General features: G+C 39.1%; 1 protein-coding gene across 1 annotated transcript in view; it reads left to right on the top strand.

Moving 5' to 3' along the window:
• The window catches only part of LOC117514978 (aminopeptidase N-like), a 119,387-nt gene extending 104,592 nt beyond the window's left edge, over positions 1-14,795 (top strand). The window contains exons 33-40 of the mRNA XM_034175541.1: positions 4,193-4,248; positions 4,494-4,641; positions 5,089-5,177; positions 5,507-5,614; positions 8,531-8,698; positions 10,672-10,812; positions 10,897-10,960; positions 13,935-14,795. Coding sequence (XP_034031432.1) covers positions 4,193-4,248; positions 4,494-4,641; positions 5,089-5,177; positions 5,507-5,614; positions 8,531-8,698; positions 10,672-10,812; positions 10,897-10,960; positions 13,935-14,078 — 918 coding nt within the window. The 3' untranslated portion in view covers positions 14,079-14,795. The remainder of the gene's footprint in view (positions 1-4,192; positions 4,249-4,493; positions 4,642-5,088; positions 5,178-5,506; positions 5,615-8,530; positions 8,699-10,671; positions 10,813-10,896; positions 10,961-13,934) is intronic.
• Positions 14,796-16,869: the final 2,074 nt, after the last annotated feature.

Raw genomic sequence — 16,869 nt, 5'->3', positions numbered from 1 at the left:
ACTAAAACAGTTAAATGTGGTCTATTAAACATTAGGTCTCTCTCTTCTAAGTCCCTGTTGGTAAATGATATAATAATTGATCAACATATTGATTTATTCTGCCTTACAGAAACCTGGTTACAGCAGGATGAATATGTTACTTTAAATGAGTCAACACCCCCGAGTCACACTAACTGCCAGAACGCTCGTAGCACGGGCCGTGGCGGAGGATTAGCAGCAATCTTCCATTCCAGCTTATTAATTAATCAAAAACCCAGACAGAGCTTTAATTCATTTGAAAGCTTGACTCTTAGTCTTGTCCATCCAAATTGGAAGTCCCAAAAACCAGTTTTATTTGTTATTATCTATCGTCCACCTGGTCGTTACTGTGAGTTTCTCTGTGAATTTTCAGACCTTTTGTCTGACTTAGTGCTTAGCTCAGATAAGATAATTATAGTGGGCGATTTTAACATCCACACAGATGCTGAGAATGACAGCCTCAACACTGCATTTAATCTATTATTAGACTCAATTGGCTTTGCTCAAAATGTAAATGAGTCCACCCACCACTTTAATCATATCTTAGATCTTGTTCTGACTTATGGTATGGAAATTGAAGACTTAACAGTATTCCCTGAAAACTCCCTTCTGTCTGATCATTTCTTAATAACATTTACATTTACTCTGATGGACTACCCAGCAGTGGGGAATAAGTTTCATTACACTAGAAGTCTTTCAGAAAGCGCTGTAACTAGGTTTAAGGATATGATTCCTTCTTTATGTTCTCTAATGCCATATACCAACACAGTGCAGAGTAGCTACCTAGACTCTGTAAGTGAGATAGAGTATCTCGTCAATAGTTTTACATCCTCATTGAAGACAACTTTGGATGCTGTAGCTCCTCTGAAAAAGAGAGCTTTAAATCAGAAGTGCCTGACTCCGTGGTATAACTCACAAACTCGCAGCTTAAAGCAGATAACCCGTAAGTTGGAGAGGAAATGGCGTCTCACTAATTTAGAAGATCTTCACTTAGCCTGGAAAAAGAGTCTGTTGCGCTATAAAAAAAGCCCTCCGTAAAGCTAGGACATCTTACTACTCATCACTAATTGAAGAAAATAAGAACCCCAGGTTTCTTTTCAGCACTGTAGCCAGGCTGACAAAGAGTCAGAGCTCTATTGAGCCGAGTATTCCTTTAATGTTAACTAGTAATGACTTCATGACTTTCTTTGCTAATAAAATTTTAACTATTAGAGAAAAAATTACTCATAACCATCCCAAAGACGTATCATTATCTTTGGCTGCTTTCAGTGATGCCGGTATCTGGTTAGACTCTTCCTCTCCGATTGTTCTGTCTGAGTTATTTTCATTAGTTACTTCATCCAAACCATCAACATGTCTATTAGACCCCATTCCTACCAGGCTGCTCAAGGAAGCCCTACCATTATTTAATGCTTCGATCTTAAATATGATCAATCTATCTTTATTAGTTGGCTATGTACCACAGGCTTTTAAGGTGGCAGTAATTAAACCATTACTTAAAAAGCCATCACTTGACCCAGCTATCTTAGCTAATTATAGGCCAATCTCCAACCTTCCTTTTCTCTCAAAAATTCGACCAATTTTATTCACTTTATCCATGCTTCCCTTAGGCAGTATTATTAGACGGCATTGCTTAAATTTTCATTGTTACGCAGATGATACCTAGCTTTATCTATCCATGAAGCCAGAGGACACACACCAATTAGCTAAACTGCAGGATTGTCTTACAGACATAAAGACATTAATGACCTCTAATTTCCTGTTTTTAAACTCAGATAAAACTGAAGTTATTGTACTTGGCCCCACAAATCTTAGAAACATAGTGTCTAACCAGATCCTTACTCTGGATGGCATTACCCTGACCTCTAGTAATACTGTGAGAAATCTTGGAGTCATTTTTGATCAGGATATGTCATTCAATGCGCATATTAAACAAATATGTAGGACTGCTTTTTTGCATTTACGCAATATCTCTAAAATTAGAAAGGTCTGGTCTCAGAGTGATGCTGAAAAACTAATTCATGCATTTATTTCCTCTAGGCTGGACTATTGTAATTCATTATTATCAGGTTGTCCTAAAAGTTCCCTGAAAAGCCTTCAGTTAATTCAAAATGCTGCAGCTAGAGTACTAACGGGGACTAGAAGGAGAGAGCATATCTCACCCATATTGGCCTCTCTTCATTGGCTTCCTGTTAATTCTAGAATAGAATTTAAAATTCTTCTTACTTATAAGGTTTTGAATAATCAGGTCCCATCTTATCTTAGGGACCTCATAGTACCATATCACCCCAATAGAGCGCTTCGCTCTCAGACTGCAGGCTTACTTGTAGTTCCTAGGGTTTGTAAGAGTAGAATGGGAGCTTTCAGGCTCCTCTCCTGTGGAACCAGCTCCCAATTCGGATCAGGGAGGCAGACACCCTCTCTACTTTTAAGATTAGGCTTAAAACTTTCCTTTTTGCTAAAGCTTATAGTTAGGGCTGGATCAGGTGACCCTGAACCATCCCTTAGTTATGCTGCTATAGACTTAGACTGCTGGGGGGTTCCCATGATGCACTGAGTGTTTCTTTCTCCTTTTGCTCTGTATGCACCACTCTGCATTTAATCATTAGTGATTGATCTCTGCTCCCCTCCACAGTATGTCTTTTTCCTGGTTCTCTCCCTCAGCCCCAACCAGTCCCAGCAGAAGACTGCCCCTCCCTGAGCCTGGTTCTGCTGGAGGTTTCTTCCTGTTAAAAGGGAGTTTTTCCTTTCCACTGTCGCCAAGTGCTTGCTCACAGGGGGTCGTTTTGACCGTTGGGGTTTTTACGTAATTATTGTATGGCCTTGCCTTACAATATAAAGCGCCTTGGGGCAACTGTTTGTTGTGATTTGGCGCTATATAAATAAAATTGATTGACTGATTGATAAATATCACAATGAATGCACTTTAAAAATCAGATGTTCTTTTTGGGGGTGTGGAAAACACTTAGTTTCCTGTATTTTTTCCTCACTGTTAATTCACAGTGTGTTAGAGCTAATGTTTTAAGTTGCACTCATGCCTTTCTTAATTTCATTTATTTTAATATTTTAGGGCAAAGATGGTTATTTGTCACTCATTCCACTCTAAATTGTGTTTCTTATTGAGCTGTTGTGGGTTTGACATTATATCTCCATCTGGGTTTTTTTACGGAATTCAAACTCAAATCACTGTAGAAATATTCACCTACAGTTGGGGTCAAACATTTATACTTTTACATGGCAACACTGTGGCAGAATAATTGTACAATATCCATTTTAACTAGATCCCAAGAAGTTAGTACACAAGCTCTAATTTCTATTTGGTCATCTGAAATCAACACAGGGTTAAAATTATACAATGCTGGAGTTCTTGGGGAAATTCAGTTGTACCTGCAGTAATGGTAAATGTCCACCATGTGGAGATATTGCTCCATTTCAACAACTTTGGGTACAGGCTACTGTGGGACACGACAGTGACCAACCTGTTGCTTATACAGGGTGTCCCCAAAAAGGTGCTACAAAAATAAAGCCATAGAAAATCGATACACTTTTGGATAGTGATATCTGTCATATGTCATCTTGAAGCATATCTGATTTTAAATTTCTAATTTCACCTCACTTTGTAAGACTTTTGGCATTCACAAGATGTGCACCGCTCCTCTGGTTCCACCAGATCTCCCTTTGATATCATTGTGAACCGTGAAACTTCTTTACAATCCTCCATATTGTCTTGTGTCTTTTCTAACTGCAAAATGACATTGATGTTGTCGCTGGATTTGTACAATCGACTTGGTCTCAAAGTAGAATTCCACCAGTTTCCCGTTTTGCTAGATTGTTAGCGGCATCCTCATTGGATCATTCTCAAACTACATCAGAAGAAATTCCTCACATATATCTTGATGTCTAAAAAAAAAAACAGAATTCAGATTAGCCATTGCAGAATTAGAGTGAAATAATTTAGTGGCAGTTTTTTGGGACACCCTGTAGTAGTAGCAGTAAATGCGGCGTGACAAACATTTGGTTGAATGTCCCCTTGCAAATTTGACCTACAACAATTCAGTATGTCATGAAAAATAAGTTTCATGAACAGTTGTGACTTTTGTTCTCTCTGTAGAACTGAACATAAATGTAGGTGCCTTTTGGATTATTTTTCACTCATCGTGATTTTGTTTTCCAGAGCATCCCGATGGTCAACAGATGGCAAGTTATTGACGATGCATTTGGCTTGGCAGAGTAATGACTCATTTATGTTTAACTAATACTTGCAACAGCATTCACTATAATATCTATTTAACACACAATATTACTATGTTGCAAAACAACTGATGCAGTTGATCCAACAGATTGTATTTTCTGATTCTGTGCTTGTACATAACCCTATTTTCCTTATGTCCAAAGGTGTGTGTGTGTGTGTGTGTGTGTATAGTTTGTATGTAGCTTCAGCATATACAGTCTTTCTCCTGGTATATTTTCCTTAGTGCAAAAATGGTCCCTCTTACTCTGGCACTGAATTCAACCCGCTTCCTTAAGAAAGAGATGTCACACCTTCCCTGGCTAACAGCAGTGACAAAATTGGACTACATTATGGTCATGTTTGACCGCTCCGAGGTGTATGGACCCATACAGGTAAGTGTGATTAAACACGTGTGAATTAAACTCTTGAAACAGCTAAACCACAATATTAAGTTTGTATAAAAGTTGTTAGACATACACTCCCATTCAAATGTCCAAAATGTTGGAGGTGATGTTCTGTCACAATGTATAGTATGTGACACTCTGCATCTTAGCCTCCCCAACTAACTGCTCGTTTGACACAAAGTCATTTCAGTGGTACCCAAGGATCTGTTGAAGAGACCTTTCCATAAAGTATTAAACTATAACTTCAATGACGAGCAATCAAACAGCTGTTTGATTCCAAGTGTCCTCAATTTATTCTAGACCTGTAGATTTCTTCAACACAGAGGTTGACCAGTGTGGCTACATTTGATTCTTGGCAGCTGCTAATGTCTGTAGGATTGGATCATACAGTAAATATGTCTTATTGATGCAATTAAATTCTGTCTTGACATGCAGATGTACCTGCGGAAGCAGATCAAAGGACTTTACAACTTCTTAAGGAAATACACTGACAACGGAACAGTTCCAGAGGACCACTCACTGCAGTAAGAAAACTACAAGTCCAGTTCATCTGACTGTTTCAAAAGCATTCAGTGCCAGTTCATCATCAACATGTGTGGATTAAATATAATTTATATATATATATATATATATATATATATATATATATATATATGTGTGTGTGTGTGTGTGTGTGTGTGTGTGTGTGTGTATAAATGTACATGTTTGTCTGTGTCCTGAAATGTCGGGGGGGGGCTGTTCACAGTCGACTTACACAAAGTTAAATGAAAATTGGTGAATAACCTTTTCATCATCTTAATTGTCCTACTTATCCTATAACATTTGATCAAATGAAAATTTGTTTCTTTGACAGGATCAGCCAGCAGGTCGCTGTACGTGTGGCTTGTGTCAGTGAGCTCCCAGAATGCCAGGCGATGGCTACAAGGATGTTCTCTTACTGGATGATAAACAAAACCAACATGTATGGACATTAAATGATTATTAACATTTTGGAAAACAAACGTAAACACAACTCAAATTTGCTCTTTTAGTATATTAGAAAAAAGTGTTGCTTCACATTAAGGCCATACTAAATAATATTCATACAATGTCAACCCTACATATGTAGGTGTGTGTATAAATATATATATATAAACACAGCCACACCGGGTGTGCAGCCAGTACATTGTGAGTGTCAGTCCCAAGCCCGGATAAAGGAGTAGTGTTGTGTCAGGAAGGGCATCCGGTGTAAAACACGGTAAAATTAAAGATGCAGCAAATTCCCATACCTGATCAGTCGAGGCCCAGGTTAACAACGACTGCCACCGGTGCTGTTCCCCAACAGGGTTCCAGTTGACATTGGGCTACTACTCGGTGAAGAAGAAGAAGAAGAGGAGGAAAATGTGTCCACAGACAGCGGGAGAAGAGAAAAACTAGAAGGGTGGAAGTGAGAGTTGGGGCTTTGAATGTTGGCAGTATGATTGGTAAAGGGAGAGAGCTGGCTGATATGATGGAGAAGAGAAAGGCAGACATATTGTGTGTGCAAGAAAGCAACTGGAACGGAAGTAAGAGCAGGAGCATAGGCAGTGGGTTCAAGTTGTTCTATCATGGTGAGGACAGGAAGAGAAATGTTGTTGGGTCCATTTTAAAGGAAGAGTATGTTAAGAGTATGCTGGAGGTTAAACGAGTTTCTGACAGGCTGATGAGTGTAAAGTTGGAAATTGAAGGGGTGATGATGAATATCATCAGTGCATATGCCCCCCGCAGGTAGGTTGCAACATGAAGGAGAAAGAAGATTTCTGGAGTGAGTTAGATGAGGTGGTGGAGAGTGTGCCCAAGCATGAAAGAGTGGTGATAGGAGCGGACCTCAATGGCCATGTTGGTGAAGGGAACAGAGTTGATAAGGAAGTAATTAGTAGATATGGTATCAAGCACACGAATGTGGAAAGAGAAATCAATCAATCAATCAACGTTTATTTATAGAGCCCTTTACAACACCGAAGGTGACCAAAGTGCTTCACAATAAAACAAAAACAATTTAAAATGTATAAGACAATTAAAACAATACATAAATGCACACAACTAAAAGAGAAAAATACATTCAGATAAAGTGTCACTGTGCTACTGCGTGTTGAAAGCCAGTCTGAAAAGATGAGTTTTAAGCCTAGATTTAAAAAGGCCAAAGTCAGTGATGGTGCGCATGTCGGGGGGCAGTTTGTTCCAGAGTCTGGGCCCCGCGACTGAAAATGCCGATCACCCCAGTGTTTATATTTCACTCGAGGGACGTCCAGCAGGAGCTGATCTGAGGAACTCAAGGCTCTGGTTGAGCTCTGAACCTTCAGGAGCTCGGACAGGTACAGAGGGGCAAGGCCATTGAGGGCTTTAAAAACAAAAAGCAAAATTTTAAAATCAACTCTAAAAGAAAGTGGAAGCCAATGCAATGAAGAAAGGACTGGAGTGATGTGCTGATGTCTACGTACGTTTGTTAAAAAACGGGCAGCGGCGTTTTGTACCAGCTGAAGGCGATTCAGACAGGACCGAGGGACTCCAACATAAAGTGCGTTACAGTAGTCGATCCTTGAACTAATAAGAGCGTGAATTATTTTTTCAAGGTCTGAATGGTTTAAAAAAGGTTTTACCTTCGTTAAAAGACATAATTGATAAAAGCTCGCTCTAACCACACTGGCAATCTGGTTTTCAAATCTTAAAGAACTGTCCAAAATAACACCAAGGTTTTTTACTGTAAATTTAAAATTAGAAGCCAGTAACCCAAAGTCTTCAAATGAGGTGTCGCCAAACAAAATGCAGTCAGTTTTTTCCTCATTTAGATGGAGGAAATTCTGGTTTAGCCACCGTTTTATATCGGCTATGCAGTCCATGAGACGTTTAATGTTGTCCACTCGATTTGATGACACTGGCAGATAGATTTGCAGATCATCTGCGTAACAATGACATGAAAGTTTGTGTCTTGCTATTATGGACCCCAATGGTAACATGTAAAGAGAAAATAAAATGGGACCCAAAATAGAGCCCTGGGGTACTCCACATGACAGAGGGGCAACAGAGGAGGACAGGTTACCGATCATAACAGAAAATTTCATGTTTGATAAATATGATTCAAACCATTTCAATACTGTACCACAAATACCAACATTTTTAAGTCGGGATAAAAGAACAGAATGATCAACAGTATCAAACGCTGCTGTTAGATCAAGCAGCACCAAAGCAACAAGGCATTTACCTTCAACAGAAATGGTACTTGATTTTGCAAAAAGGATGGAAATGGCTGTGGTGAACACCTACTTTAAGAAAAGGGAGGAGCACAGGGTGACATATAAGAGAGTGTGTACTCTGTGAGTCCACAGAGTAAATAATAATTCCAATGGTGGACTCCATTGTTCTGCTGGGGGACTTCAACGCACACGTGGGCAATGACAGAGACACCTGGAGAGGAGTGATTGGGAGGAAGGGCCTCTCTGATCTAAACCCAAGAGGTCGTTTATTATTGGACTTCTATGCTAATCATGGACTGTCCATAACGAACACCATGTTCAAACATCAGGGTGCTTATATAAGTTCATGGTACCACAGCATCCTAGGCTGAAGGTCAATGATTGATTTTGTGATCGTATCATCTGATCTGAGGCCGCATGTTGATAGGATCGTTCTTAGCAGGATTCAGTCTTGGGTTTTTTATTTGTTTGTTTGTTTTTGTTCTTTATTTAACTAAGTCTCCATATGTGGCTGCTTATTTGACATAAAGGATCTTCCAGAGAGACCCGGGACCAAAGACTGTTTAGACCAGTAGATTTTGTTCTGTCATAATCATATCTGTAAAGAATTAGCTGATGCTGGACAGGTGACCAAAGGTAATTTTATATTGACATGTGTGACTCAGCATCCATCCCACTCTGCGTTCAATCATCTACTGCCAAGCTGTGGCTTCTGGTGGGCAGGAAGAGTGGGACTTTGCCTGGGACATGTTCCAGAATTCCACTGACCTCACAGAAAAAGATCATCTGTTTGAAGCGCTTGCCTGCACTAAGAAGATCTGGCTACTCAACAGGTGATGCACACAAACAAACAATAAGACACACTTGGTGTTGGTTGCTGGTTTGATTACTTAGGTAGATCATGCTTCATTTTAAACTTATGTACACTCATTTGGGGTATCCATTTCAAACCTGCTGAAAATCTGAAAGTTGTGTTCTAAGTTCCATGGGTACAAGAATGAATTCAGTAAAGTGAGCGGTCCTTAGAGGGTCTTCATGAAACCTGACCATGCTCAAATTTTAAGTTGTCCAAGAGACCTTCATACTGGATGTCCAGCTCAAATTTGATGAAAACCCAATACGTTTTCTCTTAGATATTGTGGGCAAAAGTGTGACTGATGCACATATGCAAACGTTGATTGAGTGGATTTCTACAGTAGTGTTCACAATAATAGTAGTGCTATGTGACTAAAAAGATTAATCCAGGTTTTGAGTATATTTCTTATTGTTACATGGGAAACAAGGTACCAGTAGATTCAGTAGATTCCCACAAATCCAACAAGACCAAGCATTCATGATATGCACACTCTTAAGGCTATGACATTGGGCTATTAGTAAAAAAACGTAGAAAAGGGGGTGTTCACAATAATAGTAGTGTGGCATTCAGTTAGTGAGTTCGTCAATTTTGTGGAACAAACAGGCGTGAATCAGGTGTCCCCTATTTAAGGATGAAGCCAGCACCTGTTGAACATGCTTTTCTCTTTGAAAGCTTGAGGAAAATGGGATGTTCAAGACATTGTTCAGAAGAACAGCATAGTTTGATTAAAAAGTTGATAGGAGAGGGGAAAACTTATACGCAGGTGCAAAAAATTATAGGCTGTTCATCTACAATGATCTCCAATGCTTTAAAATGGACAAAAAAAACAGAGACGCGTGGAAGAAAATGGAATACAACCATCAAAATGGATAGAACAATAACCAGAATGGCAAAGGCTCACCCATTGATCAGCTCCAGGATGATCAAAGACAGTCTGGTGTTACCTGTAAGTGCTGTGACAGTTAAAAGACGCCTGTGTGAAGCTAATTTATTTGCAAGAATCCCCCGCATAGTCCCTCTGTTAAATAAAAGACGTGCAGAAGAGGTTACAATTTGCCAAAGAACACATCAACTGGCCTAAAGAGAAATGGAGGAATATTTTGTGGACTGATGAGAGTAAAATTGTTCTTTTTGGGTCCAAGGGCCGCAGACAGTTTGTGAGACGATCCCCAAACTCTGAATTCAAGCCACAGTTCACAGTGAAGACAGTGAAGCATGGTGGTGCAAGCATCATGATATGGGCATGTTTCTCCTACTATGGTGTTGGGCCTATATATCGCATACCAGGTATCATGGATCAGTTTGGATATGTCAAAATACTTGAAGAGGTCATGTTGCCTTATGCTGAAGAGGACATGCCCTTGAATTGGGTGTTTCAACAAGACAATGACCCCAAGCACACTAGTAAATGAGCAAAATCTTGGTTCCAAACAAACAAAATTAATGCCTCGCAGATGTGAAGAAATCATGAAAAACTGTGGTTATACAACTAAATACTAGTTTAGTGATTCACAGGATTGCTAAAAAAGCAGTTTGAACATAATAGGTCTGAGTTTGAAGCATCAACAGCAGATGCTACTATTATTGTGAACACCCCCTTTTCTACTTTTTTTTTTTACTAATAGCCCAATTTCATAGCCTTAAGAGTGTGCATATCATGAATGCTTGGTCTTGTTGGATTTGTGAGAATCTACTGAATCTACTGGTACCTTGTTTCCCATGTAACAACAAGAAATATACTCAAAACCTGGATTAATCTTTATAGTCACATAGCACTACTATTATTCTGAACGCTACTGTATATCCCCCTTCCGGCCTTGTGGCTGGTGAGGCATAGCCAAGGTAAACATCAATACCTGTGCCCACTTCTTAATTTACTAATGTGGCATAACTGTCAACAAAAATTTTCATGAAGATTGAAAGCGAATCAATGTCTTTGTTATCTTGCAGATATCTGAAGTACACGTTGATCCCTGACAAGCTCAATAAAACAGACAGCCATTCTGTTATTGCCACAGTTGCCACAAATGTTGTGGGTCAGGAACTGGCCTGGAACTTTGTCAGAGAGCACTGGGACAATGTCACTGAACTGTAGGTTGCTCTTCAAATGCAACTTCGATAGTAACATGATTTGATGTTATTTAAATAAATTGGATTCTGTCTCTGTGGTTACAGTGGGGGAGGTTGGTTGATTACCAAACTGACCGCAAGGTTCTCAACAGACTTTGAACTACAAGAGGTAATTCACAGTTGCCATATCAGCTGAAAATGATCTTATCCATGTGCAATGAGGTCAAGATGAAACTTGTGAATTTCATGAACTGTCGAGATATGGATAAAGATTTGCCATGTTATTTGGGCTTCAGTTGGTGGCTGTGATCGTCTTTTGCATAACAGTACTCTCTCCCACTAAGACTAAATATTGGGTGTACTGCACAAGGTAAACTTTTTAAAACTTAAGAAGACAGTACTTGGATGAGTCAAAAAATTTATTGAAAATCAAGAAGAACTAAAAAAAAAAATAGATATCACAGAACCTTCATCGATAGAGTATTTCTTCTGTTTTTTTTTCACTCTAATAAATGAAATGCTATAAATACTAAAATGAAACATAGTAAAACTCACATATAATGAATTCAGGTGGACCAGGGAATTTTGTCCCTTGTAATCGAAATCCATTACATGTATAAAAGGGACAAAAATCCGTTATATGTATAAAAGGGACAAACTCCATTATACGTATAAAATGGACAAACTCCATTATACGTAAAAAATGGACAAAATCCTTTATATGTATGTAATGGATTAATTACAGCCAGGAGACACCAAATGATCTATGGGGAATCCCCAGAACCAAATAGGCTTGCCTATTTCCTTGATTAAAAGCCTGACCTGGAATCGGGAACTGCCTCATTTAATGACCGGGTCAAAACTTCGTCTGAACAAAAACTAAATGCCTGCCTTGAAAAAGCACCGGACGTTATGTGCATTACATTTGATCAAATCCTGTGTAGTGGTACCTTAAAATTCTAAAGCCTTTATGCTTCTGCAACTCTGTGGCCATGCAGTGACATTGATGTGCACTTGACCCTTTTAAAGTTCTCTGTTGCATCTATTTTTACCACAGGAACAGTGGCTTATTCTGGATCAATTTGTCCCTCAACAAGCTCCATTTCTTTATACAATCATCAACTTCCAATCCAACACTATGGTATATACAATTTCTCTCCATGAATTTTGGGTCATTTGTCTTTTTCTGACTCCTTGTTGTAAAGTTGGTCATATTTGCAGACTTTTCTGCATAACGTATTTGATCCATGATTGAAATATGACGGGAGAGGAAGGAGTGAAACCGGAAAAGTGACAAATCACAGCCCTTTCCGGTGCCCGTCATTTAGCAGATGCGTGTCAGCTTACTGAGAGGGTTCGCAGCCATGCAGAGGGCTCTGATCTAAAGCGGTTTGGTTCATCACACCCAGGGATATGTGTAAAACTTAACACCATATTACAGTGCAGACAACAAGCAGCATTTTGTTAATAATCACCGGCCTTAAATTACGGCCTGCCTCGTTTAGGTCCCGTGTCTGAGCACGGTTTGAAAAAAATTAACGACTGGGCTTTTAATCAGGAAATATAACTCCACTTTCCTTGAATTGGCGAGTGTCAGTGCTGAACATCATTTTGTGCCTCTGTTACTGGGCACGTCCAGATTGCTCTGTTCAGTATATGCAAGAGGTTTTTAATGGGAATGTACTACAATGGGGCGGGACATTTTGCCTGATGTGAGCAAAAATATGTTATACAAAATCCCTTATATGTGGTGTTTATTACATGGAAAACTATACTAAAGCATAACTGGGACTTTTGCTTTTGTCCTGTGAGTGTGAAGATCCGGTTTATACGATGATGGTTTAGGCAAGTTTTGCTGTACTAAACTACTAGTTATTACAACCAGTTCCACATAATTCGGTTGTTTAAATGGGAAACTGTTACACTCAGTCACCAAATTGTATTGTATTAGCTTTTTCATTGTAACAAATTTCCCAAATGTAACTTACAAGTAAGTATGTAGTTTTTCATTCATTCATTTTCTGCCACCTATCCGGTGTCAGCAGTATTAACAGCCCACGCCACACTTCCCTATCCTTGCTCAGGAGCTCTATCTCTTCCTGGGGGATCCCAAGACATTCCCAAGCCAGATGGGAGACCCTCCAGCGTGCTCTGGGTCTTTCCCTGAGTCTCCTTCGCACCAGGAGGCATCCTGGCCAGCTGCACAAGCCGCCTCAGTTAGCTCCTTGCAAGTATAAGCCCAGATACCCTACGGAGGAACCTTATTACACTGCTTGTATGAATGATCTTGTTCTTTGGATCTTTATCCAGAACTCATAACCATAGGTGAGAATAGGAGCGTAAATACACTGCTGCTGAATCTGCAATTTCTTCACCCCAGTGTGTTTTACAGGACCTCAGACACAGCACAGATTTGTCTGTCAATCTCACACTCCAGCTTATCCCCACTCTTGAACAAGATCCCAAGATACTTTAACATCTCAGTTTGGCCAGTAATTCTCCTCTGACACAGAGGATACAATCCACCCCATGACCTCAGGTTTGCAGATGCTGTTACTCATCTCAGTCGACCTCAAAACTGCCCGGTGCATATCAGAGGTCACTATCTGATTAGGCCAACAACACCACATCATCTGAAAAAAGCACAGATGCAATTTTGAGGTCACCAAACTGGATATCCTCCAATGCATGTCATCACAAACAGGATTGGTGACAAGGGGGAGCCCTGAGGGACTCCAACACCTACTGGAAACAGGTCTAATGTAATATCAATAATGAATACACAGCACCTACTTTGGCCCAACAGAGACTGGACCCCCCCCCCCCCCCCACACACACACACACACACAGTTGCACGTCGAGCAAATTACATCATCTCCCCATGTGTAGTTGCGCGATGCACCTCATCTCGACGTTCACCTCATCTCGACGGGACACCGGGTCTCTATTAGAACACCAGTGGGTGACTTCACACAGGATCTGTCCAGTACATATACAGTCTATGGTTGTTAGTCACTCAGGCCCTTTGTAGTAGACTCATGTAATTGATTTGTCTCCAAGATGTTAGTGTCTCATTTGTTTTGATGAGAAGCATTACTTGCCTATAATGTTTTAACATCATTTTTCTTTTTGTTTGCATGCAGCTGAAACGTTTTCAGAATGACTATGATGTGGAACAATTCAGTTGGGCGGTGGAGGAGGCCATCGAACAAACCAAGAAAAACATCAAGTGGGTCAATGAGAACAAACAAGCTATACTAGATTGGTTCCAAAGTCAGATAGAATAGTGTGAACATGCATCTGTCACTGGTTTGAAAGCTACAAATCGAGGCCACTTGAAGTTCAGCTAAAAGGAACAAGAACACTCAATCATGTAAGAGGATCCCACTCCGGCAATTTGAAGCATTCAACCGGTTCAGTGCTGAATTGATCACTTTGGTAGATATATTAGGAGATACTGGAATTTGGGTATATGGATTAATGGTAGTTCTTTTTTTTAATTTAAAGCAGGTAGTTCATAGAGGGTCTTGTGAAATCCAATCATGATCAAACTCTGCTGAAATACACTCACTTGGGATCTGCAGCTCAAATTTGGTGAAAATCAGATGCAACTTGTTGAAGTTATCATGGATACAAGAAAGTGTGACTGCCACGTGGAGCACACACTGATGAGTGTCACTCCCGGCAGGAAATAAAAAAAGGACACTCCACCTCAACTTAATCCACTTCAAAATACAGAAAAGCTCAATAGTATAGAAGTTTTGTTAAATTGAGGTGTGCTCCAAGTAAAATGTGACTGGTGTAGTACCCATATAAATACTCAGCACCTTGGACTTTTATGTATTCTTAGCCTTAAACTTGTGCAACTGGGCTACAGTTTGCGTAATTTGATTAGAAGCACCATACTGTATGTTTGTATTGTGGTGTTCTACATGTTATGTATATCTTTTTGATCAATTTTTAATGTTCAGCTTATGTGTAATGAATAAAAACTGATAACGTTTATATCTGTCTTTAAATATTAGGGATTTGTTTTTTGTTTTGTTTTTTGGCCTGTTGAGACACAATTCTGCTGTTTTGTCTGGAGTGTGAACATGTTCTTTTATTTTTTGAAATACAGGCTCTTATTGTGGAAGTGTGTATTGGTCCGATTACCTCGCTGTTTTCACGACTTGAATGCTCATGAAACAATACATAAATATGGCAAAGGATGAACATCAGCTCTTTCTGGATTTCAGTTGATACTCCGGATACACAAACACACAGAAGCCACGCCCCTTTAATTATATGGATATGATATTAATTTGTGCCAATATGGCTGAAAATTTAGCCACCAGCCCAGTCAAATTTAATGTATTTCAAAAATCTGTTTTTTCATATTTAAAATGTTCAAAAGTCAGTGGGTAAGTTTCTGCACTTATATTCAATTCACATATTGTCTACAAACATCCCAACGGGCACAGCAACGTTCCATCACCATTGTTTTTTTTTTGGGGGGCAGGTGGAGGGTTATATTACTTTTTGTCATCACTCATTATGATATTAGTGTCTCGCCAACGTCACTCTCCCAACATGACATCTGAATATGATATTGATACGACATTGAAATGTAGTTACATAGGTTCTTCAGGTGCATTTTGATCTACTTTAAATTTCTCTCAGAACCCCTTGAGAAGTGTATTAATTCATTCACACATAGCAGCAGCTGTGTTACTTGTTGATTTTAATATTTTTTACAATAACTTGATTACTGCATTTGCCCATCAGAGGGCCCACCAAATTCTGACTGACTGATTTCATCACAAATAAAAAAATATATATAATGCAATGTTAAAATGCGCTCAGCCGTATGAGCATAAAATAGGAAACATAATGTGACCTTTTGACCTCTTAAAGGTCAAAAGGTCACATTCTGTCAATGTCAAGGTTAGCCATCACTGAATGTGTCCAAGATCTGTGTCCCAAGAAAAGTCTGGCAGTAACAGGACTGGACTTATGCTGAGCGCAGACAGACAGACGGACGAACAGACGCAAAGCCTTCGCAATACCCGATGACTATATTTTGGTTTAAGGTAAAGTGTCACATATAACTCACCCATTTGTCTGTGTGTGTTTTTTCTCATTCATTAAAAGTGTTCCTTATCAGCTGATGTCTGGTGAGTCTGTCAGAATGTTGTGTACATCCTCAAAACTTTGAGCGGCCATCAGACAGAGAACTTTCCTGGTGGTTGTTTTGTCCCGTCCTTGTTCATAGCTTGCCAATGGATGTGCAGTCACCGTTAAGGTGCTTTCTCACATTAGCAGCATAAAATCTGTCAAAAAAAATTTCATCTTAACTTTCACAAAGCTAGGCATTGTCCCGCAACACTTCAAAATAAGAGCACATTTCAACATAAACATTGATTCCATGACCAGCGCACATTGATGAAGTTGTCACAGGTAAGAAGAGGAAGAGGTGAGAAAAAAACATTGTGAAAACTCAATATTTATTTTATTTTGGGTGGGCAACCAACTTTCTTGAAAAAGGTGGGTGGGCAGATAAGGTATTTTGAATATCGATGGTGAATATATTTGTTGATCCAATGTTATAATTTCTACATTGACCTATTTCTTCAAATCCAACATATTTCCTTTGTTGATTCAATGTAAGAATTCAAAATGAATCAATGTAATTTTGCTCGCTTAGACTGGATTCCTTGCTCAGAATTTCTCACCTCACCAAAAAAAAAATAAAAATAATAATAATAATAATAATCTTACCTTACACTGTAAAATTCAATGTGTTCAACTCAAAAATATGAGAAGGGCTGTTTTAAAATTCTAAATTAAGTGAAAAAATATAGTACATCCAGAAAGTATTCACAGTGCTTCACGTTTTCCACATTTTGTTATGTTACAGGCCTTATTCCAAAATCAATTAATTTTCCCCTGAAAAGACTACTCACCACACCCCATAATGACAAAATGAAAAGTTTTTATTTTTATTTTTGCAAATTTATTTAAAATAAAAACTAAGAAATCACATGTAGACAAGCATTAACACCATGGTAAATTGGTAAATGGACTGCATTTATATAG

The sequence above is a fragment of the Thalassophryne amazonica genome, chromosome 8, assembly GCF_902500255.1.
Source record: "Thalassophryne amazonica chromosome 8, fThaAma1.1, whole genome shotgun sequence".
Taxonomy (NCBI): Eukaryota; Metazoa; Chordata; class Actinopteri; order Batrachoidiformes; family Batrachoididae; genus Thalassophryne; species Thalassophryne amazonica.
Note: the sequence above shows the minus strand (reverse complement) of the source record. Positions and strands in the feature narration are given on the sequence as shown.